This window comes from Carcharhinus amblyrhynchos, chromosome 3 (genome assembly GCF_965287045.1).
Source record: "Carcharhinus amblyrhynchos chromosome 3, sCarAmb.v2.hapA, whole genome shotgun sequence".
NCBI classification, from domain to species: domain Eukaryota; kingdom Metazoa; phylum Chordata; class Chondrichthyes; order Carcharhiniformes; family Carcharhinidae; genus Carcharhinus; species Carcharhinus amblyrhynchos.
Genome location: NC_137326.1, coordinates 15,643,234 through 15,661,266, shown reverse-complemented (window position 1 = coordinate 15,661,266; position 18,033 = coordinate 15,643,234). Strand labels below are relative to the sequence as shown.

The following is an 18,033-nucleotide window of genomic DNA, read 5'->3' as shown; positions in this document are numbered from 1 at the left end:
AGAGAAAATTGACATTTCACAAACATAAAATTAGCTTTTTATGATTGTCTTTAGCAGTAATTATGAAGCTATAACACTTACAAACCCAGTTACATTTCATTCAACAAGGTGTAACTTTCCCCAGCTTTTGGTCGATGAGACAAACAGGAAGGAAGTGCACATTTTCGACAATTCACGATTGCAACAGTGGTAGCAGTCTGCGTGAATCTCTATAGTGCATGCTACTGAGGAGGGCAAACTCACTGACAGCAGCTTCTGGATTTCCACGTTATTCTACGTACACGCAGACTCCAGAAGTTGCCGTCAGTTTCGGTGGGGTAATGACAACAAACACTGGCAGTTTCACAGTCACAGCCTCTGTGAAATCCTGAGCAATAAATTTAAAAGCAAGCAACTACTGCTGTGGGGTGAGATGGGTCAGATAAAAGCACAAGTCCATTCCTGTTTCTATCAGTTACCACGTTTATCTCACACAAACAGCCATATCTAAGACAAGTCCTAAACCACAGTCTCAAACATCATCCAAAGAACATGAACATACTGTTTGTTTCCTCCACAATGATTCATATCCTATCCGATTTCTGACCAAATCGTAAATGAGCATACAACCTGCTTCCTGCAGCTCTGTAACAATGACTAGGAAGTGTGTGAACATAGCCTGGAGGGACAACGGTTTTGTTCTACCTACTATTTCCCTATAATTAATAACTGCATCAGCACAACCATGTCCTTTTTAAAATTGCACATTCCTAAAAATCACTAAACTGCTATCTTAATATTCTAATTTGGAGTATTCTTAATGATTGACATATTACGGAATATTGTCCTGCCTGCTACTCAGATTTTCAGGAGAATTTAGCCAGGATTTATTGAGCCATTGAGAGAGTAGGTTCACACTAACATAGGTGCAATAATTAATCCAGGTCTCCAGGGGTAAACTGCCATCAGCTGGTGTATGCTTCTTCGTCTCTTTCACGCTGTCAGATTTAGTCATTCCTCACAGTCTCTTTGCCCAATGCAGCTAATATTTAACATGAGCTTGTTCCATCACCTTCCATCCACAGCTAATATCCTTTGCAACGAACAATTGTTTCATACAATGCTCATTCCATAAATTATCTCTGTCCTCAAATACAACGCAGGTAAATAAAATATTATTAATCAATATCATTAGCAACTGCTAGCTAAGCAAATGCCTGAATGATTTTGAATAGTGTGTGCATGTTTTGAGAAAGCCCTCCCCTATGTGGATGTTCAAATGCATTTTCAAACCATCCTTCTCCTATCAGTATACACAAGTTAGGTCCTCAAAGTCCAATACCCACTGACAGCTTTGTATTATGTTGTCATAGCCCATTACAACTCAGCTCCAATCCCCAGTCCAACATGCATCCGTGATAAGCAAGTGCACTCTCCAACAGGCTTACCTGTGAGGTGGAATACAGGGCACTGAAACCACAGGTGCTGCCGCCCGCTTTTCTGCCAGGATCTTCCGTGCTTTCTTCATTTTTAGCCTCGACTTAGCTTTGGCTTTTTTCACTTTTTCCGAACTGGGCCCCTTCCCGTCCTCTCCTTCCTCATCTTCCTCCTCCTCGCCTTCACTATGGGAGAGAGCAGGGGGCTTACGTACTGACCCCGGTGGTGTATGAATGTCACAATATGCCGTCTTCCGTACGCTGAACGAGGTGCCATTTGCACCAGTTTCCCGCACAGGCTCCATCTTCATGTACAATCCTGCCTGCTGTGCACAGGTTACGTGGAATGCTGTGTAACAGTTGGCTTTGTGGCACTGAATACATGCCCCTGACCCTCGCTGCTTACAGATATAACATGTCAACTTCCAGCGTGCTGGTGGGATGTGCTCAATACTGTCAATTGGCTCAAGGAAAACAGTGTTTGCAAAGCAGACTTCTGGGATCCACAGGGCACAGACCACATGTGCCCATCGCCCATCATCTGTCTGTTTAAATGCACCACCCTTGTTGGGGCATAGCGCACAGTCTACAGCCCGTGATGGAGACTGCAGACACCTACGGCACAGCCACTGTCCCTCAGGGATATAGGGGACCCCATAGCATTCCTGGTGAACGGCCAAGTTACACATGTCACAGAAAAGAATAACATTGCTATTCTGGCATTCACCATCATTACAGATACAGCAAACAGCATCCTCATCAATCAACGTGTTCGGGTCTCCCTTGTTGTGGCTTTCGAAGTATGATTCCTTCTCCAACCGATCCATGAGGTACTCAAACACCTCCTGAGGGATAAAGTTCACGCCTTCAATTTTCCGTTTCTCATTCATGATGTCAAGCCACACATAGTCCTCCTCATCCATGTCATATTCAACCTCCTCATCCAGTTCCTCAACTGACTTCTCAATGTAGCGGTAATAAGACAATGGGCGGGGTGGAGCATCTGACGCACTGTGGTCAATTTCACGGTAGATTACCTCTGGCAGTTTGGTGGCAGAAGCAGTGCTGTTATGGCTGGAATCCTTGCGTTTGTCCTTGTTTTTGTGCTTGTTAGCCTTCGGCGTTGCCGTTGGCGTCTCTGCGTTCTCCTTGTTGCTGTTGCACTCGACAATATCTTCCGCTGTCGTGTCATCCTCGGACAGCACCTCCAGATTATCAAAAATGCTAATCCTGTGCAGCCGTCCTTCAATGTCCACCTCAACCAAGCGCTGCGCCTGAGCGTACGTCAGCATCTCCCGACTCGGTGACTGCGATATCTCCGATGGGTTCGGAGACTGCTGTGTGCCCGTCCGCGAGTTACGTCCCTTCTTCTTAGGTTTCCGCACCGGGGTCTGCTGGGCTGGGTTGTCATGGTCATAATGGTACAAGTGGTACTCAATGCCACTGTAGCTTTTGTAAATTTTCCGACAGCTCTCCACTGGGCATTCATAGGGAGGCTTGGTTGCACGCAGGTTGTGACAAAATGTTTTCACATCAAAGTCCAGACCCATCCTGCTATTCCTGAAAACAGAAACAGAAATGCAGCATTACAATGCTATATATTGACAGGATAGCTTCACTAGATACACACCTTTAACACTGTCAGATAGTATAGTTCACTGGAGCTCTATATGTACTGCAGAGTACAACATATGGATCTGTGCCACGAGGGAATGGACTCCAGCATGAAGGAGAAATTCATGAGATGGTAACCCTTTCTGGACATCTCTGATGCACCTTTCTAAGCTGAGCTCTTTGGAACTCGAGCTCATCGATCAATACAGTTGTTTCTCCCTCAAGTTGGGTTGATGGGGAAATAAAATCCAGGGCATACTGCACAATTACAGGGGACAGATTTGGAGAACAGGTCAAGTGCCACCGACAAGTGCTAGAACAAAACAGGTCTGTTTAGATGGTAAGTTGTGGGGTTATTAGTCAAAGCACTGAGGTAAACATTAGCAGTACTGCCTCAGCTCATGTTGATACCTGTCACGTAGCCACCAAAAGTGCCATCAAGAGATGTGGTGGCAACATATAGTTTTTCATTGCCCATGTTGAGTAGCTTCATGGGGAAAAACAAACGAAACAAAGTATTGTATTTGAAATACGTAACCAATTTAATAACAGATTTTCAGTACGGCGCAAGGTTAAAAACACAATCGCATCTTACTCAATAGAAAGTAGCAACTTTGATAAGAACACAAACAAAATCGCCACGAGTCACTGAATACATCATGGTGTTTTCAAATGAGCTGGGGTTCAATCTGGACAGTCTGATACAAACACATTGCTCTGGCCAACCATACATGCTGGGACAGTGGTTAGCATTGCTGCCTCCACGCCAGGGACCCGGGCTTGATTCCCGACCTTGGATCATTGTGCAAACTCCACACAGACATTCTCCCCATGTCTGTGTGGGTTTCCTCCGAGTGCTCCGCTTTCTTTCCACAGTCTAAAGATGTGCAGGTTAGATGGATTGGCCATGCTAAATTGATTGTAGTGTCAGGGGATTAGCAGGGTAAATATGTGGGGTTGCGGGAATAAGGCCTAGTTGAGATGGGGTGAGAGAATCTCTTCAGTGGAGAAGGAGGCAATGATTCAAGCAAATCTTCATCCAGCGTCAGATAGCTGTGATAATTGCTGTTTGAACCAGCCCATGCTCTTTCAGTGCTGTACACCTGGAACACCACTGAACTGGAGAATATTCAGCTCTTTATGACAGCAATGTTACTACAATACCTAAACAATCTAATCTTCATTTAGCCTTGGGTGGCCATAGTACATACCTGGGGCTTAATAAATATGTTAAATGTAGCACTTCATTACTGTGTATGACAGAGTGAAGTTTTATTCACTGTGCCTGCATCTGTATATTTGACTCATACTGGAAAACACTGAGGAGGTCAAAGTATAAGACATCCAAAAGATGACTGAACCAGGAAGTTGCACCAATTGAATGATTTAATGAATCCACAGACAGCATTAAACTCACATCAACAATCCATGCTTTGTCTTCTACTTCTCTGCTTACTGATCTTGTCTTTAGTTCTGATTGCTTACAGGAATTAGGAATGGAAGCTTGCTGCTGACATTTCAAACTACAACACTTCTATCACGAAATGAAACACACACCTCAGTCACTGAACATATCATTCCCCAGGGAGAGTTTCACTTGCCAGGGAAAAAAGGAGGGAACTTGCAAAGATTTGCCTCATTTCTTTTAAATCATTCATGGGATGTGGGCGTCACTAGCTGGCCAACATTTATTGCACCTCCTTGAGGGCATTTAAGAGACAATCACATTGCAGTGGATCTGGAGTCACATGTAGGCCAGACCAAGTAAGGACAGCAGATTTCTTTCCTAAAGGACATTAGTGAACCAGATGGGAATTTTGGCAATTGGCAATGGTCTTCATTAGACTTTTAATTCCAGATTTTTACTGTGTTTAAATTTCACCATCTGCCATGGTGGGATTTGAACTCCTATCCCATTACCTTTACCCAGAACTGCCATAACCATTACCCAGAATAATGCTCTGGGAATTACTAGTCCTGTGACAATACCACTATGCCACTGTCTTCCCCCAGTATAACACAACCCAAGCACTTACAAAATCAGGGACATGTTTTGGCATTTTTACCTTTGATTTTTAATTTTATTCTGTAGAATACATTTATTCCTCCCTTTATGTACCCAGGTCCCACCTAGTAATGTTTGAGCATGAGATGCAAACTGGTCCTCTGATTTCACTGGTTACATAATACAATACGCAGAACAGCCTTGATTAGGGAAGGACAAAGAATTTGGGCTGCGTAGCTGATTGAGGGTTATTAGGCTGGAGGGGTGAGGCCATGGATAGATCTGAAGGCAAGGATGAGTCTTGTAAGAATCAAGATTCTGCCACTATGGAAAGCAGCATTGGTCAGCAATGGTGAGCAGGATGTTGCGAGTTAAGATACAGGCAGCAGCTCAAGTTCACAAAGACCCAAATTAGGAGGATGACCACGAGAGCACTGGACTAGATTTTAAAACACACTAATTAGATTCATCAGAGCAAAATAGCAATTGATCTGACTGTAAAAAACAATCACATTATCACCATGGCACAGGTAGCAAAAGTTCTTGCTTTGCAAACAAAAAAAAGGGACATATGTAATAATCAGTGATCCACCTTTTTTAATAGAAGGGCTATATCTATGAGTGTATCATCTAAAGTCACATTTTCCATTATATTTCAGACATACTATTTTGCAAAAAATATATCAACTGAAACTCTTCCCACCAGTTAGCATCATAGAATCCTTCAGTGCAGAAGGAGGCCATTCGGCTCATCGAATCTGCACTGACCCCAATCTCACCCAGGCCCTATCCCCATAACCCAATGCATCTACCATAGCTGGTCTCCCTGACACTGAGGGCAATTTAGCATGGCCAATCCACCTAAGCAGCACATCTTTCAGACTATGGGAGGAAACCAGAGCACCCAGAGGAAACCCACGCAAACACAGGGAGAATGTGCAGACTCCACACAGACAGTGACCCAAGCCTGGAATTGAAGCCGGTCTCTGGCACTGTGCCACAGCAGTGCTAGCCATTGTGCCAGCGTGTCACCCCTCTTCCATTCTTCCCACTGGGGGAATGGTTAATCAGCTATGTGAAAGCCCAAATGTTTATGTTCCAATTGAGCCAAAGGTGTTACTATGGAAACAATTTCTTAACATGAAATACCTCAGCAGGGGTCCGACACAGATTGACTCAGCAGGTGAATATTTCAAACAGCTCCAATCACAGTATAGGCCACCCCAGCACAATGCATTTGCTATTCAAAATCACATTTTGAGAAAGCCCAGCCTCTGGCCTGTCACTTGTAGATGTTTGTATGCATTTTCAATCCATTCCTCTCTTGCACACAAGTTAACCCCACCAATATCCACTGATAGGAAGATCAGCTAGTAATCAATAAAAGACTTGAAAATTGAACTTGCTTGTTTATGAGCCAAGTGGAATTTTTAAAATTAGCACACAAGCATGCTTCCTTGAGCAAATGGGTAGCAACAGATGCAATTCCATGTGATAACCGACTCTGCACACAAAGACACATCATATCCAACACTGCATGCAGCACTGGGATGACTCAGGCATGTCATATCCAATGCTGTGCAGAGCTGACATGCCTGGACATCTTCTACAAAAGTTCTGCAATACTACAAACTTTTTCCAAGTTCAGTGTCGGGTACACGGCACAGTGATCACCGAACGTTGGATAGACAGCACAACAACCGGAGAGATCTTTCAATTCCATCCAAATACAGAACACAATAAGTTGAGACATCATTCTGCAAAGCATTGTGACATTCGTTATAGTACTTCAAATACAATTGTCCTTGCGTATATATGGCAGAGAAGGCAGCTGACTGCAGCCAAAGACAGTGTTCTTATAAACCCATGTCAACAAGCAACAGACTCCATTTCCATTGTTTATTCATCATCCCGATGGAAATGGCTTCTGCTGTTAATTAAGTGTTAATTTAATTAACATTTAACTCCATCACTGATGCTTCGGGAAGATTGCTCTCAGTTTACCACAATTCCCATGGCACAGCACATGAACATAGCCAGCCAATGATCTGGCCTTCAAGAATCAGCATGCAAACAGACAATAGTAGTAAAATAAATATCTGATCTGGATTTTCAGTTGTGATGTCGCTACTAATCACCACAACCAATCTTGGACCCTTGGATTTTTTTTAAAAGCAACCTCACCAAAAGTTCAGTTCTGCAAATACAATGGTAAAATGCATCAAAATCAGTGCTGCTGTTCTTCAAAGTTTCACCATGACACATTTATGAGGTTACTTCACAGTTAATATTTATGAGGGACGAGTTGAACTGGTTAAGCATTTAAAGAACAGAATTTTTTTTTAAAATGCATATTACCAAGTTAAGAGGGTGGATCATTTCTGTTGTGCTCCTGTGGTGGCGTCAGTACAGATGGGTGATGGTGTGTGTGATTAGATGATGGGGGTTTGCTGTTTGCTGCTCCAGAGCAGGCCCATCACCAGCAGGCAGTCAGTGAAGGAGCCAGGCTGTGAGCTCCATAACAACAGCATCTCTGCCGGGGGGTGGGTAGCTCCAGCACCCTCCCTCTCTCACTCACACTCACACACGCTGGAAAGTCAGAGTCCAGGAGAAAAGCTTTCACAGAGAGAGGGAAAGAGATCCCACACTCTCATAGAGTCCCTCACCCACACACAGACAAGCTCACCCACACATACACACAGAGGAAAGCCAAGGTCCAGGAGGAAGGCTCCACACACTCACGAACAGAATCCCCACCCCCTCACACACACAGACACACAGTGCAGACCTCCCCTCAAGGCACAGCCCCGGCCTCTCCTGCCCCCTCACTGTTGCCCAGTGTCTCTCTCCCTCAGTTTGAATGTGAAGCCAGGGTTCCACTCACAAGATGGAACAAAGGCGCCTCCTCCACCAACAACTGCCTGCACTTGGTGACCACAGCACATTCAACACTTCCTCCAACCCCTCTAATAAAATACTCAGACAGGGAGGTGAGCAGGAAAACCCGACTCGAAATATCAACGGCGGGGCGAGGGGCTGCGTTAGATTTATCAGGAGCTCCCATAGCTGGTTATATCTGAGCAGCTGGGAGTGAGGGGAAATGGCGAATCTGCCGCCGACAGATCAGAGTGACAGTGCTCGGAGTAAACCCGGCCTCTCATTCCTGCTCAGCACATTCCAGATCAGCGTTTCCCGCAATAAAGATATGCAGCAGCGGACCCATCCCAGGGAGGGGGTAAATAAAAACACTGTTTGTTTTAAAGAGGAAGTGTTTATTTTTCTCCGTTTTGAAAGGGCCGAATGAGACGAATCGGCGGTTGAAGATGATGAGGTGGTTGGGAGGTCTGGTTCAGCGAGAGGAGGAGGAGCCGGTGTGAATAAGGCCGCTGCCGGGTCTGTCAGCGGAGCGCAGGGGGCGGGGGGAGCAGTAACTCCCCCAGGCCAGGCTCGGCCGGACGGGGGAGAGCCAGGAGAGGTGGGCCCGGTTTCCAGGGTAACGGGCGGTTTGATCGGGTCTCTCAGAGGCGTAACCATTGAGGCGAGGGTGAAAGGTCAGAGGGAAGTGGAGTAAAGGTCACTGGCCAGGGGTAGTGGGGAGTGAGGAGAGACGGTGTGGGTGAGGGGGTAGTGAGGGGAGAGAGGGGACACACACACAGTCATCAATGCTAACACTGGGAGAGGCTCAATCACAAAAAAAACCCAAACCCTCTCCAGCAGCCCACACTCTTCACTGCTATTGACATCCAGCAAAGCTACCCTTGTCCCACCAGGAGCACTGAGAGTTGGATGCAGAACAGTGATCACTGTCATTTGATTTGATTTATTATTGCCACATGTATTGGAATACAGTGAAAAGTAACGTTTTTTGAGTGCTATATGTACAAAGCGTGCCATTCACAGAGTACCTAGGGGAGAAGGAAATACAGGGTGCGGAATATAGTGTTGCAATTATAGGTTTACATAGTTTATCATGTTCTTAGCCTGACTCAGTTGCAGGTAGACAATGCCTTCAATAGATCATTTAGGAAAAATGGTAGTGTAGAATGCAGAATAACTGAGAATTGATGCCTTTCACTGCCAGTGGACGAGGGACTTTTTTGGAATCTTGGTTGAAGCCGACATGCCATCACTTAAATCACCTAGTTCTACCTCTGTAACATCACTCAGGGCGGCACGGTGGCACAATGGTTAGCACTGCTGCCTTACAGTGCCAGGGTCTTTGAGTCCCAACTTGGGTCACTGTCTATATGGAGTTTGTACATTCTCCCTGTGTCTGCATGGGTTTCTACTGGGTGCTCCGGTTTCCTCCCACATTCCAAAGATATGTGTGTGAGGTGGATTGGTCATGTTAAATTGCCCTTTAGTGTCAGGGGGACTAGCTAGGGCAAATGCATGATGTTGTGGGAATAGCGCCTGGATGGGATTGTGGTTGGTGCAGCCTTGATGGACAGAATAGCCTCCTTCTGCACTGTGGGATTCTATGATTCAGTTCTTGTGCTGAAACCCTTGTCCACACTTTCTAACCTTGACTATTCCAAAAGTCTTCCAGCTGCTCTTCCACATCTACCGTCCATAAAGCTGTCATACAAAACCCCACTGCTAGTGCTCACTGACCACATTGGCTCCTGCTTCAGTAGTACATCAATTTTTTAATTTCTCATTCTTGTTTACAAATTCTGCCTTTCCTATCTCTATAATCTGTTCATCCTGACAACCCTCGGGTATCTGTTTCAACTCTGTCTGCTCTAGTGAACATCCCCAATTTTAATTACTGTATCATGGTGATAGTGCTTCTAGCAGTCAAAGTACTACACTCTGCAATTCCTAACCTCTCGACTTTGCTTTTTCTTTCCTTTTTACTTCCCTCGTTGTCCAAGGTTCTCTCTTAATATCATCTTAAATGATGCCAGATTTTATTTGATAATATTTTGGTGAAGTGCCTTTTGTTGTTTTACCACATTAAAGGTGTTATATAAAATGTTGTTGGCTACTATTCAAATTGCTATTGAGTTTTGGAAGTAACATTTGTCACTGCATTTACAGGCTGTTTGCAGAACTGGCTGAATAAACATCACTTTTGGAATGAACCCACCTCTCCCATAATGAAGCGGCAACTAATCGGTGTGATGTGCTCCCGTGCTTCCCACTTCCAAATTGCAAGAAGCATCAGCCTCCGGGTGCGACTTTATTGCTTGCAGCCCACGCAGAAAACAGTTACCAAGACTCTGAGTGAGACTAATGATTCTACACAGGTGAAGTGGGTGGAACTGAGTAAGGATTTCAGCAAAAGGACTATAGAGCATATTCGAACTACAACCAATTCCTTGTGGGAGAAATACGAGGAGTTTGTTGGTCTCAAGGAGGTGCAAGTGGCACAGTTGAAAGTCACTGAGGTACTGTGCTATTTCCAGATGTCTTTTGCAACAATAGGCTGATGCTATATATTTGTTATGGTGTAGGTAGTACTAACTCTGTGAAGAGTGCCTAAGAAGGATAAATCTCTTCTATATAGAACAAAGAAAATTACAGCATGGGAACAGGCCCTTCGGTTCTTTAAACCTGCATCGACCATACTGCCTGGCTGAACTAGAACCCCCTACCCTTCCAGAGACCATATCTCTCTATTCCCATCCTATTCATGTATTTGTCAAGATGCCCTTAAAAGTCACTACCGTATCTGCTTCCATTAGTTCTAGGCAAAGAGTTCTAGGCACCCACAACTCTCTGCAAAACAAAAAGTCTGTCTCATACATCTCCTTTAAACCTTGCCCCTCGCACCTTAAATCTGTGCCCCTAGTAATTGACTTTTCCACCCTGGGAAAAAGCTTCTGACCATGACTCTGTCCATGCCTCTCATAATCTTGTAAACTTCCATCAGGTCGCCCCCTCAACCTCTGTCATTCCAGTGAGAACAAACCAAGTTTCTCCAATCTCTCCTCATAGCTAATACCCTCCATACCAGGCAACATCCTGGTAAATCTTTTCTGTGTCTTCTCCAAAGCCTCCACATCCTTCTGGTAGCGTGGTGACCAGAATTCTAACTGGAGACAAAAGGGGAAGGGCCACAATCGCAAATTTTAAGAAGGTAATCTGTATAATAGGTTGCTGCCTAATACCATGAAGGAGTGAAACACCAGAAAAATCCCCAGGTTTTATTCCTGATCTGTGCTGAGTTCAGTGCTTTCAGGAAAAGGCATATTAAGTGCTCTTAACACTGTGTGGGTAAAAGTCAGGGGTCCTGTGCATAATCTACCTCCATTGAATGGCCCTTGTTACAATATGTATGTGCGCAAATGTCAGGTAAACATAAGGTTCCATTAAAAAAGTGTACCCGCGGTAATTTTATTATATCCAAATACATGTTTCAAAAACTGCTAATGGTGGATGTCGGAATTAACTGAAAATGGTGGAAGTGCTCAGCAGATCAGACAGCATCCAGAAAGAAACAAAATAAGTTAACTTTTCAGATATAGCCATTCCAATATTGGAACTAAAACATTGAATTAATACTTTTCATCCTTGAGTTCTGGTCTGTTAGCTGTTAAAACAAAACTTGATAATAGAAGTCGGGAGCATGCCTTGTCACTGTTCAATATCAAAGCTTACCAAAAGCCAGTCATTGTGTACCACATCTCTTGAAGCTTGCACGACTGTTAACAGCTAAAAATGAGTAAATGCTATCTCACGATTATTTTTTACCAAGCTTTTGGCCACCTGTGGCTAGTATCAGGTCTTGTTTATTAATATTCCTATGAAATGTTTTGCTACACTAAAGGTTAAAGAGAAATGTGAAATTATTCCGGTACTGGTATATCAGATGAATGTTTTAGTCTCTACGAGATGCTGGAATTGTCCAAGATCAACCAAAGTTCTAGAGCAGGAAGTCTCAGCATACCAAATGTGTTGTGAGTGAGTAACAGATGTGCTGTTTCTATCAGGCAGAGAAAGCATTCATGGTGGCTCGTGGTGTTGTTCGACAAAGCCGGGAAACCCTTGAAAGTCAACAGTTAAAATTGAAGGAGGTTCGGGACAGATTGGACAGAGTCTCACGGGAGGACAATCACTATCTAGAACTGGCCACCCAGGAACATAAAATGTTGCAGGTGAGAAAACAGCCATATTTTTGCTTTTTTACGGTTATCATCTTTTAATTGTATGTTGCTGGGAGATGGAAGCTGCTTGTAAATAGAAATATTACAAAGCTTTCATCCACCATGTTTAAAAATAAACAATGGTCATGCATGATAGAATACAGGTTCTGCTCCTTCAAGAGATTTCACTTGAGGTTTTGAAACATCTAGGCCATACTTCCTGCTTTCATCTGCATTATTTACAGTTCTTCCATCTGCCTTTATCAGTTAAATGGAAAAAGCGGGAATAAAATTAAGCTTCCATGTAATTTTCTTTCTGTATCCTAAAATCAGGAGGAGAGAAGACACCGAACAGCTCACGAAAATGCAGAAGAGTTGGAGCGTGAGACGTTTGCTCTCTTTTCAGCAGCAGTGAGAGAAAGCCACGAGAAAGAGCGGACCAGAGCAGAGAGAACAAAAAACTGGTCTGTGATGGGATCTGTGTTAGGTGCAATGATCGGGGTCCTCGGATCAACCTACATCAATAGAGTTCGGCTGCAAGAGCTAAAGGCATTACTTCTTGAGGCTCAGAAAGGGCCACTTAACTTGCAGGAAGCCCTTAAAGAGCAGGCCTCCATGCACCAAATTCAAAACAAGGAACTCAATACACTTGTAACAAATCTGAAGGAACTGGTGCGTGAGGACACTACAGTAAAACAAGCAGGTAAGGAGGCCACCGCTAAACCTAAAAAAGCTGAACCTAGTTTCAAACCCGATCCTGTCCTGAGTGCTTTGAAGGAGCAAGCAAGCTCCTCGAAACAGACCAGTACAGCATTAGAAGGGCTGGAACTGAAGTTAACAGCTCTGGAACAAGTTATTGGGAAAGTGGCTTCTGACATGAAGACAGTGAAACTCGTCACACAGGTTAGGCCATCACAAACAGCTTCTTCAACAACGAAGCAGGATTGGCAGATTCTTGCAACAGAGAATATGATTGATGAATTAGCAGAGACTGAGAAGAGGCTGGAATCTCATATTAGGGCAAATTCTGTGTATAACACAGTGCTGACGTATGCTGCATTCGCCCTCACACTGCCTGTCTTGTATGTGCTCTTCAAAGGAAATTGAAAGAAGCTGTATTGCATGGATACTGCAAGCAGGATACTATTTCCCCAATGTCTTGATCATTTTCTTCTCACTCTCAAAGGAAAGAATCTGTATTTAAATAGCATCTCATGCCATTAGGGCAACCAGAAAGTGCTTGACCTGCAAAGGATTACCTTGGAAATGCAAACACTGTCGCTATGCAGAGAATTCAATATCACTAGCAGCCTGAACACTGGAAAAATCTCCAAACCCAATAATAAAAGTATAGCTTGTAGAATGTGTTAGTTGTCAATCCCAAACCTTGCTTAAACTTACCAGGATCATCACAATACAAATGCTCTTAAAGGTCCTTCAGTAGCACGGACGTCCATGTGTCAATACGTCCATGTAGCATTCATGTAAATTCTCATGTGCTGCTGTATCTTGACACCATTTCCCATCTTTGATAGAGCAGTAATTGTCGATTAGAATATTTCACCCTTCTATGTGATTTCTCTTCTGTGTTCAGGGAGACTCACTTCAGGTTTTGCAAAAGCATCATAGCTTGATTCTCTTGCTTATTTCCAAGGCATTAAAAAAGCATTAAGTAGGTTGACAGTGTAACACCATTTGGTACAAGGAGGCAAAGAGCAATTTAATCACTCATTCTTGTTCTGCATTCAAACACATCTTGTATTGGCAATTTGCTAGGAAGTTGGGAATTTTAAAGCAGTTTTTCCTCATGTCTTGCACCCTCTTCTGAAAGAATGACAGATAAAGAACATGAGAAATAGGAGCAGGAGTAAACCGTGCACTCCTCAAGCCTATTTCTCCATTCAGTAGGATCATGGCTGATCTTCTGGCTGAACTCCACTTTCCTCATATCCTTGACTCCCCAAGAGACCAAAAGAATAAACAAACTCAACAACGGAGCGTCCATCACCTTTTGGGGTAGAGAATTTGAAAGATTCACAACTTTTTGAGTGAAAAGATTTTGCCTTGTCTCAATCCTAAATGATAGACCCTTTATCTTGAGTCTGTGCCCCCAGGTTCTAAATCCCTCAGCCTGAAAAAATAACTTGTGTCCATCTTATCAATCGTCTTCCCAAGCTCATATGTTCCAATAAAATGACCTCAAATCCTTCTAAACTTCAGTGAGTATAAACCTAATTTATTCAGTCCCTCAGGACAACCCTGTTATCCCAGGGACCAAAGTCAACCTTCACTGTGCTATATCCTTCCTCAAATATGGAGATCAAAAATGCACATCGATACCCAATATGGTGTGGTTTTGTTAAAGCACCATACAATTGTAACAAGGCTTCCTCATTCTTGCACTCCAAACCTCTTGCAATAAAAGTCAATATGCTATTTTCCTTCCTTCACCTGCACGTTAACTTTCTGTTCCTTGTTCAATTACACCTAAGTTTCTCTGAATATCAGCATTTAGAAGTTTCATGTCTTTTATCAAATATTCTGCCGTTCTTGCTGTCAAAGCGAATAACCTCATACTTCCCCACATTATATTCCATCTGTCATCTTGTTGCCCACTCACTTAACCTGCCTATATATTTAGGCAGCCTCTTTGTGTCCTCCTCAGAGTGTACATTTCCACCTAGCTTTCTATCATCAACAAACTTAAATTCATTAATTTCAGTCTCTTCATCTTAATGATGCATAGAAATTGTAAATGCTGAGGCCCCAGCACTCTGCTAATTACAGCCTGCCAACTTAAAAATACCTTGTTTATCCTCATCTCTGCTTCTTGTCTGTTACCTGTCTCTTATCTCTGATTCTTATTTCTGCTTCCTGTCCAATTCTGGCATCTCCATATCCTGTCTGTTAACCAATCCTCTATCCATGCTAATATATTGTCTTCAATTCCATCACCTTTATCTCGTACATTAACCTTTTGTACCACACTTTATTGAATATCTTTTGGAAATCCGAAGTATACTTCATCTACTGATTCACATTTGTCTTCCCTACTAGTTGCAGCTTCAATTTGTCAAACACAATGTTCCTTTCATTAATCCACCTTGACTTTATCTGAAGACATGATTTTTTTTAAGTGCAATTTTGAGACTTTGTTACTAAATTCCAGCATCTTCCTAACAACTGATACCACGATAACTGACCTGCAGTTTCCTGATCTTTCCCTCCCTCCTTCATTGAATAGTGATGTTGCACTTGCTAACTTCCAATCCATTGAATCTGTTCCAGAACTTCGCGAATTTTGAAAAATCATAATCTATGTATCCACTGTCTCTACAGCTACCTCCTATAGAACCCAAAGATAAAACTTATCCTGGGTCCTGGGAAGTTGTCGATTTTTAGTCCTTTAAGTTTGTTCAATACTTTTTGTCTGCTGATATTAATTACCTTAAGTTCATCATTCTTCTTAGCCTCTTGGTTGCCCTATATTTCTAATATCTCCTCCTGGATCCTCTTGTGCCAATCTGTACGTTGAGGGATGTGTGTGAAAAATCGAAATTAACTCTCATTTGACTTTTTGTTTTAAACTTCTTTGAACTCTGGCCCAGATCTTTACGTATTTTAGTTTTTGTTTCAATGGTATCCAGATTTGTTTCAGCAGGTACCATGTGTGTGCAGTATGCTGCTGAGTTAGCCTTCACTGCTATCGTAGGACTCTGTATTCTGTTCTTCACTGAGACTGAAGAATGTGTGCCAAGCCACAGTTTCTTACATTTTTAAGTTTTGCTAATCACACCATAAGCTGACCCACTATTTATGAAATGCTAGACTTATTAGCATAAAACAAAGTGCTTCAGTAATAGAATGCAGTTCCCTTGCAAAAACATAGGCTGTCGTTGTGCTTTCACAAAAAAAACTTTCTTTCCCTAAAAAGAATCCTCGTTATTTTTGACCCCACACCTCTTTTTGTCAACATGCCCATGAAGACGATAGACAACCTGCTTTCACCTTGTGTCAAGGTCGTCTGCTTGTTACCGATCATTCGATCTTCTCTTTATTGGAAGCGCCTGAGCTGTGTTTGGTGTATTGGGTGTCACCCTCAGTTTTGAACTTCCAACATAACGTTCTGTCCACTTCCACCCAATTGAAATCGCTTGGTATTGATCACTCCAGCAGGAGCTATGGAACATGCAGAAGTTTAATGCTGACTTTCCTGTCGCCTCCAAATCTAAACAGATGCTTCCTATCTTTCTGATTTATAGTACAAGCATGGTGATGTGAATGAACTCTTGTTAAGTTTCATCTGAACCATGGCTGTTGTCCTTCCAGGTTGAAGCAGAAAGATCAGGGAGGGAGAGAAAAGCCAGTATTGTTTTGTACCTATCTGTGATACTGGTATAGAACTGTGCCTATTTGCTGTGTTCGGCCATGGCTCCCTTGATATTGAATTGCCCTTTCAACATGTGAATGTGCTGAGTTAATTTGTTGCAGATAACCTTATGAATAGATATTTTTATCATTTCACAATAATAAATGAAAGGAGTTTCGTTTAGAGTTGAATGATATGATTAAATAACTCCCTTGCTGCTCAGATACAAAAAGTATACATTCAGCTCAAAAGAATCTGTTTAAATAAATAAACTATTTGTGTCAAAGGACAGTGGATCGATAAACACTATGCTACATTCTAGAAGTGTTAACTTCAACAGAAAGGTTTAAAATGAAAGTTTTCTAATTGATGTCCAAATGAAGGTTTGTGATTTAAAAATAATTCTAAAAAGATGAAATTGTAACAAAACAAGTTTTTAAAAGACATTACTGGAAGACCTTATTCAGTTCCTGTGTTACAATTAATCTGAGATTGCTTCATCTATTACCAATGCTCACCAGTCCATGTAGTTCTCTATATTCCTAGTGCACAGTAATAAGGGCGGCACGGTGGCACAGTGGTTAGTTAGCACTGCTGCCTCAGCGCCAGGGACCTGGGTTCGATTTCCGACTTGGGTCACTGTCTGTGCGCAATCTGCACGTTCTCCCCATGTCTGCATGGGTTTCCTCCAGGTGCTCTGATTTCCTTCCACAATCTGAAAGATGTGCTGGCTAGGTGCATTGACCTGAACAGGTGCTGGAGTGTGGCGATTAGAGGAATTTCACAGTAACTTCATTGCAGTATCAATGTAAGCCTACTTGTGACTAAGAAATAAACTTCAAAAACTTTAAAAAGCTCAGCTGAAGAAGGTCCAGTTTCTCGATTTGGATTAAACCAACAACTCTCATGTCAGCACGTGACTCTAAATGATTGCTGCACTACCTTTTCACCCCATAATTATTCTGCGCATCAAGGTACTTCCTAATATGAATAGGTTTGGCTCTGTATCCTGTTACTCAAGTGTCATAGTTTAATTTGTAGCAGTTTTACAAATTTGCATTTTCCACACCAGGGAATAGGACATTTTCCCTTGAAGATACTAACACGATGGAATAGACTCTTGTAGATCCCAATAGCCCTCCACATGTCCCCTATGTGTGTGAGTTATTAAAGAAAATCAGATAGTGTTGATGAAATATTTAATAATTGCTGTTTTAGCCAGTGAACCAGACAGAAAACCTTAATGACAGCACAGTGAGTTATCACTGCTGCCTCACAGCGTCAGGGACCCAGATTCGATTCTCGGCTTGGGTGACTGTCTGCGGAATCTGCACGATCTCCCCATGTGTGCGTGGGTTTCCTCTGGGTGTCGGGTTTCCTCCCACAATCTGAAAGGCGTGCTGGTTAGGTGCAGAAACCCGAACAGGCACCGGAGTGTGGCGACTAGGGGAATTTCACAGTAACTTCATTGCAGTGTTAATGTAAGCCTACTTGTGGCTAATAAATAAAACTTTAATGCTTTTTTCGTCTTTATTTCCA

General features: G+C 42.9%; 2 protein-coding genes across 6 annotated transcripts in view; one reads left to right on the top strand and one right to left on the bottom strand.

Annotated features, from left to right (window-relative positions):
- The window catches only part of brpf1 (bromodomain and PHD finger containing, 1), a 46,349-nt gene extending 38,420 nt beyond the window's left edge, over nucleotides 1-7,929 (bottom strand). For 3 of the 4 annotated variants that reach the window (XM_080181731.1, XM_080181732.1, XM_080181733.1), the window contains exons 1-2: nucleotides 7,393-7,929; nucleotides 1,428-2,975 (exon numbers count right to left, since the gene is read on the bottom strand). In XM_080181731.1, coding sequence (XP_080037857.1) covers nucleotides 1,428-2,965 — 1,538 coding nt within the window. In that variant the 5' untranslated portion in view covers nucleotides 2,966-2,975; nucleotides 7,393-7,929. The remainder of the gene's footprint in view (nucleotides 1-1,427; nucleotides 2,976-7,392) is intronic. The other variant, XM_080181730.1, reaches the window with a different exon arrangement.
- A 492-nt stretch (nucleotides 7,930-8,421) lies between these two features.
- Nucleotides 8,422-16,140, top strand: ccdc51 (coiled-coil domain containing 51). Of its 2 annotated transcripts, none has more exons than XM_080181728.1 (4): nucleotides 8,422-8,509; nucleotides 10,078-10,427; nucleotides 11,973-12,137; nucleotides 12,459-16,140. In XM_080181728.1, the coding sequence occupies exons 2-4, from the start codon at nucleotides 10,137-10,139 to the stop codon at nucleotides 13,230-13,232; spliced, it is 1,230 nt and encodes a 409-aa protein (XP_080037854.1). In that variant the 5' UTR covers nucleotides 8,422-8,509; nucleotides 10,078-10,136; the 3' UTR covers nucleotides 13,233-16,140. The 2 variants fall into 2 exon arrangements, with proteins under 2 accessions (XP_080037854.1, XP_080037855.1); XM_080181729.1 differs by having other exon boundaries at nucleotides 8,422-8,572.
- The last annotated feature ends 1,893 nt before the right edge of the window (nucleotides 16,141-18,033 follow it).

Coding starts and splice junctions, on each gene's coding strand:
- ccdc51 (XM_080181728.1), top strand. CDS start 10,137: ATGAAGCGGCAACTAATCGGTGTGATGTGCTCCCGTGCTTCCCACTTC. Junction 10,428..11,972: donor CACAGTTGAAAGTCACTGAG/GTACTGTGCTAT, acceptor TGTTTCTATCAG/GCAGAGAAAGCATTCATGGT. Junction 12,138..12,458: donor AGGAACATAAAATGTTGCAG/GTGAGAAAACAG, acceptor TCCTAAAATCAG/GAGGAGAGAAGACACCGAAC.